The sequence below is a fragment of the Protopterus annectens genome, chromosome 6.part0, assembly GCF_019279795.1.
Source record: "Protopterus annectens isolate FY-2018-M chromosome 6.part0, PAN1.0, whole genome shotgun sequence".
Classification (NCBI taxonomy): domain Eukaryota; kingdom Metazoa; phylum Chordata; order Ceratodontiformes; family Protopteridae; genus Protopterus; species Protopterus annectens.
This window is the reverse complement of record NC_056737.1, coordinates 308,636,352-308,653,016: the sequence shown is the minus strand read 5'-3', so window position 1 is coordinate 308,653,016 and position 16,665 is coordinate 308,636,352. Positions and strand designations below refer to the sequence as shown.

Here is a 16,665-nt window from a genome sequence, read left to right as displayed (position 1 = left end):
CTAAATAAAGGAGGAGGCATCAGTTTAATATGCAAGTCCGTAGGCCTGAATACACCCTCAGAAGCCGGTGCCTCCACAGCGGCTCCGGACCCATCCAAGCCAGAGACATCCGTGGGTTCCATAGTTGAAGCATCTCGCGGCATACCGGACTCCAAATGGGTTTCAATAGAGGCCTGCGAATCAGAAGTAGCGGGTATCAGGGGCTGCGAAAGCGCTTCACTGAGTACCGGAAAACTGGCGACTGGCTTAGGAGAAGCGTCGTCGGCAGTTTTGGGCCTCAGCGGCCTGTCTCCGTCTTTATCTTTGCATTTTTTGGAATCCCGGTAGTCGGATGGCTAACTGACTACATTTTTGGATAATTAAACGGAAAACCGAAATATTTAGAGGTGAAAATATACCGACGACGGATAGTGTGCTGATTAAATAAAGCACAAAACAGACAGCAAGGTACGTCGTGGTCAGGGCCTAGGCAAGGAATACAGTACGAATGAAAATCTCTATGAGGTATTTGCTTTCCACAAGTAATGCAATTATTAAATTTTACTGACATCGGTAAGGAACAAGAAAAAGTTTCCCAAATGGGGTACTTAGCTTTAGTTGAAGACTTCGGTTCTGGAACTCGAAAACGAAAATTTCAAGAGTCGGCCGACCGGCACTTGCGAACTGCTTTTGCTTCGGGCACCGCACGGCAAGAAAGACTGATGTAATGGCGTCGGCTGCATGCTTTATACCCCTGACGACCTGACATCATGGAAGAAGGGACAGCAACCGACATAGGACCGAAGACTTTGTTAATCAGGCTGACTGAGGGCTACCTGCAAGCAGATAACCCAAATGTAATGACTGCAACAGTGAAACACGAAGAACATCTGAAAACATGGTGTTGACCAAATAGCCTTATACCCAAACATACTGATGTCATGGTGAGGGTGTCTGCCAGGTACGGACAAGGAGAAAAGTTTCTGGTATTCAGTCTGGCAAAGAGATTACACAGCAAGGAAATCTCATGTTGTTATTACTGTACCAGTGACAATACGGTGAATATCTGAAAATAATACAAAAGCAAAATCCAGTCAATAATGTAGAGGAAACCAGCTCTATGTTAGGACCTGAGCAAACATCACAGTGCATCAGACTATTTACTTTGAAGGATGAGCAGGAATTTCTGGAGTCAACCAACTCTCCAGGACTAAACTTTGTTTTTAATTTAAATACTATAGTAAATACTCAAAATATACCACTGACATAACCAAAGCCTGATAGAAATTAGGTAAACGTTCACTTACTCCTCCTCCTCTTCATCATCATCATCGTCATCATCATCAGAAGAGGATGATGAGGAAGACAACTTGGAAGATCGAGCACTTTTTACACTGGCCTTCTCCTCTTCCTCCTCCTCTTCCTCCTCTTCCTCTTCATCATCAGAGTAGACTTCACTAGCCTTTAGAGGCTGCTTCTTAGCCAGTAACTCAGCTGCATTACGAAGAAGGGAATAAAAAAAGGATGTTTTATGCAACATACATTTCACCACAATCTCTAAAATAACTTAATTCAATAATAATTTAACTTTATTAATTTTACTTTTCATAGTTACAACAAATGAGAGGAGACAATGCTAGGGGGAGCCAATCACCAGATAAAGAAAACCAATATTAAAAATGAATTCTAAATACAAATAGTGACAGATGCAATATAAAATTGCCTTCCAAACAGAGGGAAAACTCTTCTCCCTTACTATTAGGGAAAGTTACTGTGAACTTGATTAAAAAATCACTGTATATACAGGCATACAGATCTCTCTGCATTTGTGAGTACACACAAGTGCATACAAGAGTGCGTGTGTGCTTATATTTTATGTGTACATACACACACATATATGTGTGTGTGTGTGGATATATCGATATATCTATATATCTATATATATATATATATATATATATATATATATATATATATATATATCTATATCTATATATATATATATATATATATATATATATATATATATATATCTATATCTATATATATAGATATATATATATATATATATCTATTACACATACACACAGACATACAGACACAAAAAAAAATATATATATATATATATATATATATATACACATACACACACATATATATATATATATATATATATATATATATATATATATGGATTCACTTTATAACCTCGAAATGCTGAAATTTCGAATTTCAGTATCTCGAGACTATAAAACCGAATCCACAAAACACAGACAAACAAAAACCGCAAAATCACATAACCGAAAACACCGCACACACTATACTAAACATACAACAAAACACCCACATCACAACATAAACAAAAAAACAACAAACATACACAACTCACACACACATAAGCAGGGGGGCAAGCCCCCCTGCACCCCCCACATCCACCCTACTTATATATACTAACTCCGAGATCACACAAACACAACACAAAAGCTCACTCACACACGCACAAAAGCTCACTCACACACGCACATTCTCCAATCCCTCACACACACTAACTCCCACTCAAAACCCTTACAAAACACTCACTTACCTGACATAACACCTACATCCAAACACGGCACTGCGAACCAACAAAACCCAAACCCGGACATTACATAGTGCAACTTCATAACCGCGAATTCGACATATTTTCGACATATGTCAAATTCGTGATTATGAACGTTCGCTATTTTGAACATTCGACTTTATAGCTTCGAGATACTGAAATTCGACATTTCAGTATTTCGATGTTATAAAGTGAACCCGTAAATATATATATATATAGATATATATATATATATATATATATATATATATATATATAAACACATACATACATATATACATGCACAAATATACATGTATACATACACACACGATCTGTACAAATTCAATGCACATTACACAAATAACTGGTACTAGTGAAGCACAAAATCTCAAAAGCAAGGGGTTCCCATCAAGCTCATCAAATCCATTTCAAGAAAATTAAAACATTTAAACCCTCCTCAAAATGAAGAGGGGCTGTGCCCTCCAGACTGCCTGCTAGTCATACACACCAATTCCAGCAACACATAAAACAGTGGGGAAAAGAAGAAATTCCTGTATCCCCACTGATGGCCAATCTCAGCAAAATAGACGTCATGCAAATAAATCACTGCAAGTAAACAGAATGCATACATCTGCTTACACTGATACAACACATCAGCCATCAGTTAGCAGAGCGCTTTGCAGCATTCAATTAAATTTTCAACAGAATGCTACAAAATGACTTTCAGCTGATTGAGGCTTGACAATCATATAACCCCAAATACAAATTATATACTTATCCACACATATAACAAGCTCATCTCTGCATGTGCGCGCACACATATACACAAGAATTACACATATTTTGAGACAGATGTCTGAAATTTTTACTGAACATAAATAACTGAAAGCCAAAACAGTGACTAAAAAATGCTGAAATATCAAAATGTCAAAACTTGAAAATGACATGTTTAAAACAGGCTACAGCAAAATAAATACACAGACAGACCTGCACCACCTTGTTAGTGCTCAGTTATTGAGTTACACTTACGTATGACAAGCTCATTACAGATGGTGTGTAACTACATACTGCATTTAAAGTGCTGCAGTTATTTTCAGTATGACACACTCAAATCTGTCCGACAGTTTAGGGTTGGAAGAAGTCAAGTCTCTCTTGGTTCGAGTTGGCAGCTGGAGAAACCACAACTGTGTCAACTGACAAAGACGCAAAGAGAGCAGTAAGTTAACAGTACAACTTTTATTTCATCACAGCCTTTTTAGGAAATGGTTCACTAGCCAAAGGGGTTTTGCATACAGTTTTATAGACATCTGCCAAGGCCAGTAAGGGAGGATTAGTCAAAACATTTGGACTCTAGTAATCAATAAGATAAAAAATTCTGACAATCTCTGGTGTAGCTCTAGACCGCTTCCAGTCAAATGCATCTCTAAACCTAGCTAGCATCTGTGGAAAAGTGAACATCTGCATGGGTTTCTTGAACCTGTTCACATTCTGAAGAATCAGACTGGACAGACTCAAGAGTGTTCACTACTGTCTGCAGAGTCACCATCAACATCTGCATTGTTAGACTGATATTTAGAAAAAGCAGCCTCACAATCATTCTGAAAAAGAGAACAGCCTCAAAGATTAGCTAACTGTAAAACACTCTAAGCTAAGGAAACTGCATCAGCCCTTAACATAGTAATAACACAAATGTCCGTCATGCGGTGCAGTTTGTTTCTTCTTAATATGATCTACACTAAAGGAAAAAATATCCGGGGACAAAGTTAAGTCTGCAAGGGTTCTTTTACTCCAAACTCTCCAGCACTTAAAGGTTTTGGGTCTCCCATACCTGAAAAAAAACAGTTAGTAGAACAGCTCGGGAGGATGTGTCTAACCACAACAATATACATGGCTGTGAGCTTGTTTGTTTAGGTACTACATGAATGTGGTGTTGCCCGGGAATATTAGAAGGGGTCCTGGGTGGGGCGCAGGAAGAAAAGCAACTACGGGTAGAACTGCAGTCATCTCCCTGACATAAATATGTTTCTTCTGAAGGGCAGGACTCCACGTTTCCTGAACTCTGAAGCCCCTACAGGTGGCTCCCCACCCTAGGTCTGAAGCATCTGTGAAGATGAACTGGTCTGGGAAGGGCATTTGGAGAGTCATTCCCGGGTTGAGACAGGTTTGTTGAATCCACCCATCTTAGCTCTGATTTGAAGCAGGGCAGAAAGGGGATTTGCTTCTCTAAAGAGTGTAGGTGTTGTGACCACACGTTCTTGAGGTACCACTGGAACTTCTGCATATGCATTCTTGCCAAGGGAAGCATGGGAATGGTGGTTGCAGTAAGGCCCAGGAGTTGCAGGAATGGTCTTGCAAAAATCTGGGATGCCAGTAAAAGGTTTTGAAAGTGAGTGGAGGGGGAGTGGACCTTTTCCTGCGGGAGAAAGGCCCATATTAGATCTGTCCTGATTCTGCAGCCCAGGAAAATTTTGTCTTGCTGAGGGAGGAAGGAGGATTTGTTTAAATGGAGGGTGAAGCCCAGGTTTTGTAAAAGGGTGGTGGTGAACCTGAGGTGGTCTCTGAGATGGGATTCAGTCTCTGCTAGAAGGAAAATGTTGTCTAGGTAGTGGTAGAGTTGTATACCTTGGGTGCTACAGTAAGCAATGCCTGGTGTAGGCATTTTGTGAATACTCTGGGTGCTGCAGACAAACCAAAGGGCAAGGCTGTAAACAAAGTGAGAGCAGGATCCAGAGGAACGTAGAAATTTTCTGTTGGAGGGTTTAATAGGGATATGGAGGTAAGCCTCCTTTAGATCCAGAGTGGCCATGAAGGCCTGGTCTGGGAGTAGGGTTGGGAGGGAAAGCATTTCAGGAAAGACAGATCCAGTAGAGGTCTCCAAGGACCATCTTTTTTGGGGACCAGAAAGAGTTTTGAGTAAAATCCATTTCATTCCTGCCCGGGGGGAACAGGTTCTATTGTTCCTAGTTTTTGAAGGTCTTTAAGAATTTGTGGCAGTAGGTGGACTTTTTTTTTTTTTTGGGGGGGGGCTTTGGGATAGGCTTTTCCCTCCAGGAAAGGAAGTATCAGTTATGGATGATACTCGGTACCCATTGCTCTGAAGTGATAATTTTTCAGAAGGGTAAACTGTGGGATATGCGGGCTGACAAAGGCAGATGAGCAAGGCAGTCACGCACTGTTGGGTGCATTTCTATCCTAAAAGGACTGTGTAGGACTTGGTTGAGAGGTGGCAGGTCTGGTTTCCCTCCTATGCCTGGAGGATGAAGGAGTGGCAGAGGAAGGTGTTCTCCTGACAGATGAGGTTTTCGCAGGGTAGTTCCTGTAATATTTTGGAATAGGGGACACAAGCAAATGCTTGATGTCCTGCAGTTCCTTGCTTTTCTCCTGCAGATTTTTAAAAAGCTCTGCAGACTGTTTTCCAAACAAAAGGTTACGGTCTAAGGGGGCATCCATAATCTAAGTTTTAAAGTCTTCAAGCAGAGGTTGTAGGCGCAGCCAGGAGCATCTGCAGAGGACAGCAGCAGAAGCTGCTGGCCTAGTAGATGTCTCTGCAGCATCATAACTGTACCTAATTGAATGTCTGGCTACCCTGAGAAGCCAGAGACAATTTAGATATTATGTCTGCTTTGGTAGGGTAGTCAGGTGTGGCAGCCAGGAGATTAGATGCTTGAGAGACAAGGTCCAGTGCATACTTTACCATGTGTGTCTGGTAAATTCTAGCACAGAAGGCCAAGGTGGAAGAGGAGTACACTTTTTTTTACCAACCCTGTGAATGGTTTTTGCTGCCTTTATCAGTAGGCAAAAGAGATGCAGAGAGAATAAGTCTGAACTGTTTGTGTGGAGAGACTGCTAAAGGGGGGGGGGGGTTAACTACTAATTGTTGGTCATCAGGAACATTATAAAACCTGTCTGGTCTTTTAGGTACAGGTGGTTGAGAGTCTGGGTTTTTGGATGCGGAGGTAAAAGCATCCAGATAGGCAGGTAAGACTGGTGAGATAGCTGATGGGGAGGGCGAATCCACTTGAAGGAGTTCAAAATATCTCCTCTGGGTGTAAGTCATCTGGGTAGTGTCCCATTTAAAGTGCTCTTTCATCTTAGTTATTGTTTCACCAAAGGTAATGTTCTCTGGTGGCAAGTCCCCTTCAATAGATTCCTCATCTGGTGAATAATATTCTAAAGGGGAGGCAATCTGGGATGCATAAGAAATGGACTCTTCAGAAGAGTAGTAAGGTTCTAGTCCCTCTTCTCCTTCTTGGGTAGTCTGCAAGGGGAGAGAAATGTCAGAGGCAGGCCTTGGGCTAAGCACTGGTATAGTGGAGGGAGTAGAGCCTATGGGCCTGAGGGCCATTAAGGCCTGCATCAGAGAGTTTAGTGAAGGATTGCCAGTCAGGGACTCCTTCAGGGGTAGGAGTCAGACATTTAGTTTTCTGTTTACGCTTAGTAGGTGTAGGCTTGGGAGAAGGCCTAGGTTCAGAAGCTTGAGTCTCAGCAATAGGAGTCTCCGAAGGCCGACCAGCTATTTCTGGTTCTCCCTAGACGTCAGTAGGAATAGACATCTGGGCTATTTCCATGGACGTGCAGGCTGCAACTTCAGTAGCTGCTTTCTCAGAGAAGCCGTTGAAGTAGTCGGTTCAGTCGGACATCCCTCATCAACTCCTATATTGGAAGCTGGAAGGATCTCTGATGGGGAGAGGCAATGGAAGTAGACCTGGAAACTTTGGCTTTTTTCTGCGGAGGTTTAGTTGGAGCAGCTGATTTGGGGTCCACTCTACGTGCAAGCTTTTTTGAGACGTTGGTTCTCTTAATTGCAAATTTAGTGCAGCCAGACGGCTGTGAAAGGTTTTCGGTACGAAAAACTGGCAAATGGAACACGCAGCATGATCGTGTTCCTTCCCAAGACAAAAGACGCAACCGGTCTTGGGTATCCTTATGCAGTATCTGATGCACACAACGGCATTTGCCCTTTTTAGCTGACATCAGTTAATATAAAATACAGCTAACCAAGCTCAAGCAAAAAGAAAGTAAGGTTTCCCCAATGGGGTACCTGGTTTTTAGAAGTCTTCTAGAGTAGGGGCAAAGTGAACCATGTGACGTCATCTGCAGCTGAAAAGTTCTGAGGCCTGTGCGTGCAGACATCACATTTAAGGTCCCTTGTTTACGGCCTTATATGTGACATCCCATGCAACAGCAGCAACTAGGTTTAAGCTTTTGTATAGGAGCCGACGTCGGGTCGTCTGAGGCGGGAAATCCCACAGTAAGAATACTGCAACATAGGAATAGAAGGACATTCTCAGTTGCTCAGTTTCCTATGAATGTCTAGTAAATGCAAACAGTACTGGCAGACTGATATTCTTTTCTAACACCACTTTAAGCAAAAAGAATTAGTTCTCAAAGAAACCCTATCCTTATGAAAAATCATACAAGGTGGTTTAGAAGATAAAGCTTGAATTTCAGAAACCCGTCTGGCAGAAGTTACAGCTACCAGAAGTATAGTTTTCCAAGACAAGAATTTCAAGTTGGATTCAGCAGCAGGCTCAAAAGGAGAAAGAACTATTGTCTGTAATACTAAGTTTAAATCGCAAGATGTACATGGATCATTATATAGTGGTTTTAACATTATGGTCCCCTTTAAAAATGCCTTGCAAAGGCTTTGAGAAATTAAAGAACATTCTTTAAAACCATTATGAAAACTTGAGATAGCCACTAGCAGAACCCTAATGGTAGAGGAAGAAGTCCCTTCTCTAAACAGTAAAGCAAAGAATTCCAAGACTATCAATAAGAGCAGAGAAACAATCAATGTTATTTTCATGAACCTAGATGGAAAAATTCTTCCAACTACTACTATAGAGTTTTCTAGTGGAAGGCTTGTGAGAGGCCAGAAGAATTCTATGAACTGGGGAAGATAGTTTATTATGCCTGACAATCAATGGAACTGGAAAAGCCAAGCTGTGAGCTTGAGGTTTTGAAGGTATGGGTGAACTAATCCCCTCTGAATGGGATAGAAGATCTGGATCTGGGTCCAGAGTCCAGGGTTGTTAAATCAGAAAAGGTCAGAGGAAGGGGAACCAAATCTGTTGAGGCCAGAAGGGAGCAATGGGGATTACTGATCGCTTTCTTTAGAAATTGGAGAATTAATGGGAAGGGGTGAAAGGTGTACAGGAGTCAGGAGAGCCAATCGTTCAGGAGAACGTCTCTCAGGGACTCCCTGTGAGGAAGGGCTAGGGCAAAGTAGCTACTGCACTTGGTGTTCAGGGGAGATGCAAAAAGACTGCAGCAAGGCTGGCCCCAGAGACAAAGGATCTTTTTCGCCACTCTGGAATTGCGACCACTCATAAGGCAGAGAAATGCATCTCCTCAGTTTGTCTGCTATCACAGTGGATCTCCCTGGGATATGCATTGCTATCAGAAAGTGGTTGGAAGAGATAGTCTACTGCCACACACTGAGTGCTTCTCAACAAAGGGAGTACAACTTGCTGCCTCCTAGTTTGCTGACGTACCAAACCACCGACATGTTGTCTGCTTGAATCACAACTGTTCCTAGAGGAAGAGCAGATTTAAAAGCCTGAAACGTCAAAAGCACTGCCCTCTGCTCTAGAACACTGACATGCAAGCTGGCCTCCACAAGGGATCAAGTACCTTGGACCATCTTACCCAGATAATGCCCCTCCACTCCATCTGGGAGGCATCCGTGGTCACTATGGCCTGGGGATGACACAGGACAATGTGGCTGCCCAGGAGAATTTCATTTGATTGAATCAACGAAGCTAAGTCTTCCTTGCAATGGACGGTAATTAAAATCTGGTGCGAGACTGGCTGATACCAAGTAGACCACCTAGATGCTAGAAGCCACTGCAATATTCTCATGTGATATCTCGCCAGGGGGACTAATGTGATAGTCACCACCATCAAACCTAGAGCTTGTAGACAGAGTCGTGTGGGTACAGTTCTGCTTCTGATAATTTTCTCCACTTCATTTTTGATCTTTTGCAATCTCAGATAAGGCAAAGGGGCTACCGCCAAGTATTAGTGTTTAATACTGCTCCTATAAATTACGTATCTTGAGTTGGAGTCAGATGTGATTTCTCAATTTACAGTAAATCCCCTGGTTGGCACAGGTCTGGAGAATGTAGTCTCTTGCTTGTTCTAAAATATGACTGGCGGGAGTGGTAATGAGCCAGTCGTCCGAGTACGGAAACACCCAGAATTCCTGCAGTGTAAACTTAGCTGTTACTACCACTGTGCATTAGTGAACACCCTGGGGCTGTGGTGAGACCAAAGGGCAGGGCTCTGAAGTGGTAATGACTGGCTCTCAGCTGAAATTGGAGGAATCTCCTGGAAAGTACAGTTGTGTATACTTACCATAAATGTAGATGTTAGAGTGTATTCACTGTTGCAGTCATCACCTGTGGATTATCCCTGCTGTGATAGCCCTCGGCCAGCCCAAATACCAGAGTCAATGTTTTTCTGCGTCGGTTGCAGTCGCTTGCTGATTGATGTCAGGTCATCAGTGCTATAAAGCAAGGCAGCCAATGCCATTACATCCGTTTTTCTTGCCCTAAACAGTCAGAAGGCCAAGTAAATATGGTAAAGTGGTCTTGGTGGCTAAAAGCCACCGTGAGAAGCTTATGTCTCCCTAAAGAAAGAAAATATAAGGGGGAAGGAAAGAGGGAAACCAGGACTGCAACAGTGAATACAATCAAACATCTACATTTACGGTACGTGTACACAACTGTACTATGTTCTTCATGTTTCACTGTTGCAGTCATCACCTGTGGAAGTATTCCCAAAGCTAACAAGAGGGGTGGTAGGATTATTAAGAGACCTAAGCATGGGTCAGGCAAACCCTGCCCTAGCCTTAGAAAACAGAGGTAGGTGGTAACTGCTTGGTAAAGGTATGGACAGAAGTCCAGGAGGCAGCTTCCAGGATGTCCCTGGTGGGAACTCCTCTGAGAAATGCTGTGGAAGTGGAGGCTGCCCTAGTGGAATGGGTTTGAATAGACTGGGGGGGGGGGGTTCCCAACTAATCTGTAGCAGAAATGGATACAGTGCGATATCCATTTGGAAATGGGTTGCTTGGAAATGGGCTTCCCCTCTGCCCCTGGGGCAAAGATGACAAGTAGTTGGTCTGTTTTCCTGAAGGGTTTAGTACAGTCCAGATAGCATCTGAGCTGTCTGTGCACGTCTAGTGAGTGCGAAATTCTTTCCCTCTTGTTTCCAGGCTGTGACAATGTTGACTCCATAGACTTTTTAAGTACCACTGTAGTTTCCTCATATGCAGTCTTGCATATGGAATTACAAGAATGCAGTAGGCCATGAACCCCAAAGGCTTGCAGTATTTGTCTTGCAGATAGCAGGGTTTTTGTGGCCACTTGTTTGAAGTAAGTTACCACACTACTTTGCTTCTCTGGCGTGAGGAAAGCCACCTGGGCAGTTGTATTCAAGCTTGCACCGAGGAACGTAATTTGTTGAGAGGGTACCAATTGTGATTTCTTTTTGTTTATGGTGTACCCCAGACAAGTTAGAACCCTTTTTACAAACGCCAGATTTAGAAATATGCCCTGGTTTTCTGCCTGAATTAGACAATTGTCCAGGTATGGATATATTTCATTATTTCTTTGCCTGCAAAATGTAATAACTGGAGCCAGGCACTTTGTGAAAAACCAGGTACTGGGTACCAGAAAAGGCCTGGAATAGAAACCTTGTCCCTTTTCCTCTTCTGGTACTGGTTGAATAGCCCCCATGTTTAAGAGAGAAGGTACTTCTTTTTGAGCCTTTGCCAACTGATTTGGGGGCAGGGCTGGCCACCCGTTTGGTGTTGGCAACGTGTGGAAATGAAATCTGTATCCCTGGGACACTATATTTAAAACCCATTTGTCCTGGGTTATGAGTTCTCAGTTCTTTGCATGAAAAGCAATCTTTTCCCCCAAAGGGGTGGCTAAAAGGTAAGTGCTTGGCAATTTTTAAAAGGAAGTCATTGAGAAGGTTTACCATAGGGGGGTGTCTTGTTATTTCCAGATTTGGAAGTGGAGGCCCCCCATTGCTTAGTTCTGAGAGTCCCCTGGGACTGAAACCTGGTGCTTTTGGTGTGCCTGGTTTGGCTTGAAAGGATCTGGAAGGAGCTGGAAAAGACCAATTCTTAGTAGGCCAGTACCTACTAAATCTTGGAGGTTGCACTTGTAAGCTTGCAAAGATTTAGCTTTATATTCCATCTTTTTTAGAACTTCTTCAGCCTTGTTGCCAAACAGGCGGTCCTGATTTAAAGGAGCATCCAACAATTTTGCTTTAACATGACTAGGCAAAGATTGCTCCTTAAGCCAAGCATGCCTTCTAAGCACAGACCCAGTAACAGCAGCCCTGCAGGAGGCCTCTAAAGAATCAAAACCACACTGCAAAGTATGTTTTCCAACTTGTTCAGCAGAATGCAATAAATTCTGTAAATCTTTATTTTCCACAGAGTCAGGAATCAACAATATTTTCTGTTTAAGCAATCCAATAATATGCTGTTGATATTTTAACATATGAAATTGGAAGTTTAAAGCCCTGATTGCCAATGTTGCAGAAATATAAATCTTCTTACCCCATCAATCCAGCGCACTGGAGTCCCTTATCAGAAGGGGTAGGATTTTTAGCAGTAGAAGCCTTAATGCCCTTGGGCCCCTAAAAAATGGCTTCTGGATCTGTAACAGGATTTTTGAAAAGGAACTAGTGGGACTCAGGAACCCTGTAGTATCTGTCAGGTTTACTAGGAACCAGAGGCAGGGAATCCGGGACCATACTGGACTCCGAAAACACATCAACAATGTCTAGTACAGGAGGTATAGCCAAAGGCCTATGCTGAGGTAGAAGGAAATCCCTAAGCCTCTTTTTTTGAATCAGAAAATTCCTGCCTTTCTCAGTGGAAATGCTCCCTTAAGGTATGTAAAGTTTCCCCAAAAGAAAAATCCTCAGGAGGGGAAGCAAAGGGAATGGAATCCTCTGCATCAGAATCCTCATAAGTAGGTATGGACAAATCCAGGTTATTAGAAGAGTCAGAAGAAACAGAATCCGGATCATAAGATTCATAATCAAGCTCAGCCCTAGGCTTCTTAGAGGTTGACTACCCCTGATTAGAGTAATTAGATCTTTAGCCATTTTGATCATTTGTTTTTTAGGCATAGGGGCCTGAACATGTGGCCTGGGCTTCAGTTTTTTAGAAATAGATCGAGATTTAGGCCTTAGTAATGAAGGTGGAGTCGAATTAATAAGCAAGTCTGTAGGCCTGAATACACCCTCAGAAGCCGGTGCCTGCACAGGGGCTACGGACCCATCCAAGGTAGAGACATCCGCGGGTTGCATGAGTGAAGCATCTCGTGGCATACCGGACTCTGAATGAGTCTCAGTAGAGGCCTGCGAATCAGAAGTAGCGGATATCAGGGGCTGCGAAAGTGCCTGAGTACCGGCAAACTGGCGACTGGCTTAGGAGAAGTGTCGTCAGCAGTTTTGGACCTCGGCGGCCTGTCTTTATCGTTGCGTTTTTTCGGAATCCCGGTAGTCGGATGGCTAACCGACTACATTTCTGGATAATTAAACCGAGAACCGAAATATTTAGAGGCAAAAATGTACCGACGATTGATAGTGCGCTGATTAAATAAAGCACAAAACAGACAGCAAGATACGTTGTGGTCACGGCCTAAGCAAGGAATACAGTACGAATGAAAATCTTTGTGAGGTATTTGCTTTCCACAACTAATGCAATTATTAACTTTTACTGACATCGGTAAGTAGCAAGAAAAGGTTTCCCCAACGGGGTACTTAGCATTAAGATGAAGACTTCGGTTCTGAAACTCGAAAACGAAAATTTCAGGAGTCGGATGACCGGTACTTGTGAACTGCTTCTGTTTCTGGCACCGCACAGGAAGAGACTGATGTAATGGTGTTGGATGCATGTTTTATACCCCCTGACGACCTGACATCAGGAAGAAGGGACAGCAACTGACGCAGGACCCAAGACTTTGTTATTCAGGCCGACTGAGGGCAACCTGCCAGCAGATTACCCAAATGCAATGACTGCAACAGTGAAACACAAAGAACATCCAGGACCGCAACAGTGAATACACTCAAACATCCACATTTACAGTATGTGTACACAACTGTACTATGTTCTTCATGTTTCACTGTTGCAGTTATCACCTGTGGAAGTATTCCTGGCTGCAGCCATCATCATGGCATCTACTGGGGGGCCCTTGCTCCAGTGAGTGCGGTCCGCCGGCGGGGAAAGGATGCGGTCAGGACGCTTGGGTACAGGCTCAACAGTGTCCGGATCCTTCCACGCTCTGATGGATATAAGGTCCACCAGAGGATCGGCAGGAGGGGACACCCAAGAGGTAGATGGGCCCGCCTCGAATGCCTCCAAGAACACAGACTCGTCTGAGGAAGCCTTGGGGGCAGACCACCCCCCCCCCTGATCCTTAACATTTCCATAATGTCTCCAAATGAGACGTCTTCAGGGGGTGATCTTGGGGAGCCTTCCCCTTCATCCAAGTCTGTGTCTTCGGTAGCGGACTCGGGGGAGTCCATGTGCCTCCTTTTGCACTTACGCTTCAGAGGTACTTCATCGGGGGGGCTGTCCGAGGAGTACTCTTCCGCAGCTGGATGTTCCAAGGGAACTATTTGGGACATCGAGGCGGGCTGTCCCTGGGACCGGCTGGTGGGGGCCTGGCCCAACTGCAAGGGAGTGCAGGATGGAGCCGTGGCAGGGACCGGGGGTCCGGACGTCCTCAACAGTGCCCTTTCCACTACGTCGAAGGCCGAGGGGGAGCCAGCTTCTCTAAACCCCGAGAGCCGACCTCCACTCGGATCCGGCCTTGCGGATCGGGCGGAGCAACCGTCGGATCCGAGAGACCGTGTGCTCCAACCTGGACGGGCGAAGACACACCAGCTCCCTCGGATCCGAGGCTCGGTCCTCGGCTCCGAGGTCGGGTCCGTACCAAGCACTCAAGGATGGGGCGGATCCGAGTGCGCCGACCTATCGGATCCGACCCACCCCGGATCCAACTCTGCCCGGCGCCGACAGCTCCGAACCCGTGGTATGGGTGGAGAAGGAGCCAAAGGGGTGAAAAAGGGTGAAGCCCCTCCCGGATGGGGGCTAGGAGCACTCCCATTTGCATTTGGGCCTGGATGAATTTCCTCATCATCCGGTCCATATCTGCTTCACTCATAGAAAAGTGGATCTGGTGGAGGCCACGAGGCGGACCTAGAGAGCCGCCTCGGGGACCTCGCTGAAGGGCTAGCCTCCTCCTCCTCGGGCCCAGGAGAGAACCGAGGGAGTGGAGCCGAGGAGGAGGAAAGCTAGAAGGCACAGGGAGGCCGCTTAGATGGAGGAGCCGAACTGGAGGTTTCGGCTCTCCGTTTGTGGTGCCTCTCCTGTGCCTCTCCTTCTCTCTCTCCCTAGAAGACTCTCTCCTCCGGCATCTTAGGGAGGTTGAGTCCCAGCCGGAGGAGGAGAGCCCACAGCAACAGCTTGCTGAGTAGAAGGCAGAAGCGAGCGGTATCTGGGGGAGAAGTCCCGCCAGCACCAGCTTCGACCTCCGCTCCCTCAAGCTCGGGGTTGAACCCTGCACAAATGGTACAACCAGATGACAGGTGTTCTAACCCCAAGCATTTAACGCACCGAGTGTGGCCATCCGCTGGGTACAGCTTATGGCCACACTCGGTATTAGAGAATACAGCCTTATGGGCTTCAGACATGATAAGCCCTAATAGGCCTAAAACAACACACACACACAAACTACGCAAAAACCCGTGAAAAGTTAAAAATAAAGAGAGAGGAAAGTCTACACACTCAACACTAAATAATTAAAAGAAAAAAGTTGAGATTTTTTAAACTTTTTCTGTCAGAAATAACTTATCTGCACCAAAAAACGCCAGGAGCTCAAGAATCCGTCGCAACTTGAAAGCGGCAAACGAAATCTGAGGTCAGTCAGGGCTTGGCAAGGGGTTATGGGTAAGAGGGAGGAGCTAGGAGCTCGGAGCCTAAGCTTTTGAAATGCCGGCTCGGATCCGAGGTCGGATCCGATACCCACAGGTTGCAGACAAATGAAGTCTGCCTACTTCAGATCGAAATTTTCAGGAGTCGGATGACCGGCACTTGTGAACTGCTTCTGTTTCTGGCACCGCACAGGAAGAGACTGATGTAATGGTGTTGGATGCATGTTTTATACCCCCTGACGACCTGACATCAGGAAGAAGGGACAGCAACTGACGCAGGACCCAAGACTTTGTTATTCAGGCCGACTGAGGGCAACCTGCCAGCAGATTACCCAAATGCAATGACTGCAACAGTGAAACACAAAGAACAACCAGGACCGCAACAGTGAATACACTCAAACATCCACATTTACGGTACGTGTACACAACTGTACTATGTTCTTCATGTTTCACTGTTGCAGTTATCACCTGTGGAAGCATTCCCAAAGCTAAGAAGAGGGGTGGTAGCATTATTAAGAGACCCAAGCATGGGTCAGGCACACCTTGCCCTAGCCTTAGAAAATAGAGGTAGGTGGTAACGCTTGGTAAAGGTATGGACAGAAGTCCAGGAGGGAGCCTCCAGGATGTCCCTTGGTCAGAACTCCTCTGAGGAATGCTGTGGAAGTGGAGGCTGCCCTAGTGGAATGGGTTCAAATAGACTGGGGGGGGGGGGTTCCCATGTAATCTGTAGCAGAAGTTGATACAGTGCAATATCCATTTGGAAATGGGCTTCCCCTCTGCCCCTGGGGCAAAGCTGACAAGTAGTTGGTCTGTTTTCCTGAACGGTTTAGTACGGTCCAGATAGTATCTGAGGTGTCTGTACACATCTAGTGAGTGCAAAATTCTTTCCCCCTTGTTTTCAGGGTTAGGAAAGAAGGTGGGTAGATGTATGGCCTGGTTGAGAGTCACATTAGATACCACCTTGGGCATAAAGGAGGGATTAGTCCTCAGGGAGACCCTGTCTGCATGGCTCAATGGCCATCCGTGCCTGAAGTTCTGAAACCCTTCTGGTGGAGGTGATAGCTAAGAGAAAAGCAGTCTTCCAGGAGAGGTATCGTAGTTCTACTGAAGCAGCAGGTTCGAAGGGTGTTAAGGTTAGTTTT

General features: G+C 44.8%; 1 protein-coding gene across 1 annotated transcript in view; it reads right to left on the bottom strand.

Annotated features, from left to right (window-relative positions):
* The window catches only part of RTF1 (RTF1 homolog, Paf1/RNA polymerase II complex component), a 2,150,039-nt gene that overhangs the window by 1,707,595 nt on the left and 425,779 nt on the right, over window positions 1–16,665 (bottom strand). Inside the window, exon 7 of the mRNA XM_044074060.1 lies at window positions 1,287–1,473. Within this exon, the coding sequence (XP_043929995.1) occupies window positions 1,287–1,473 (187 nt within the window). The remainder of the gene's footprint in view (window positions 1–1,286; window positions 1,474–16,665) is intronic.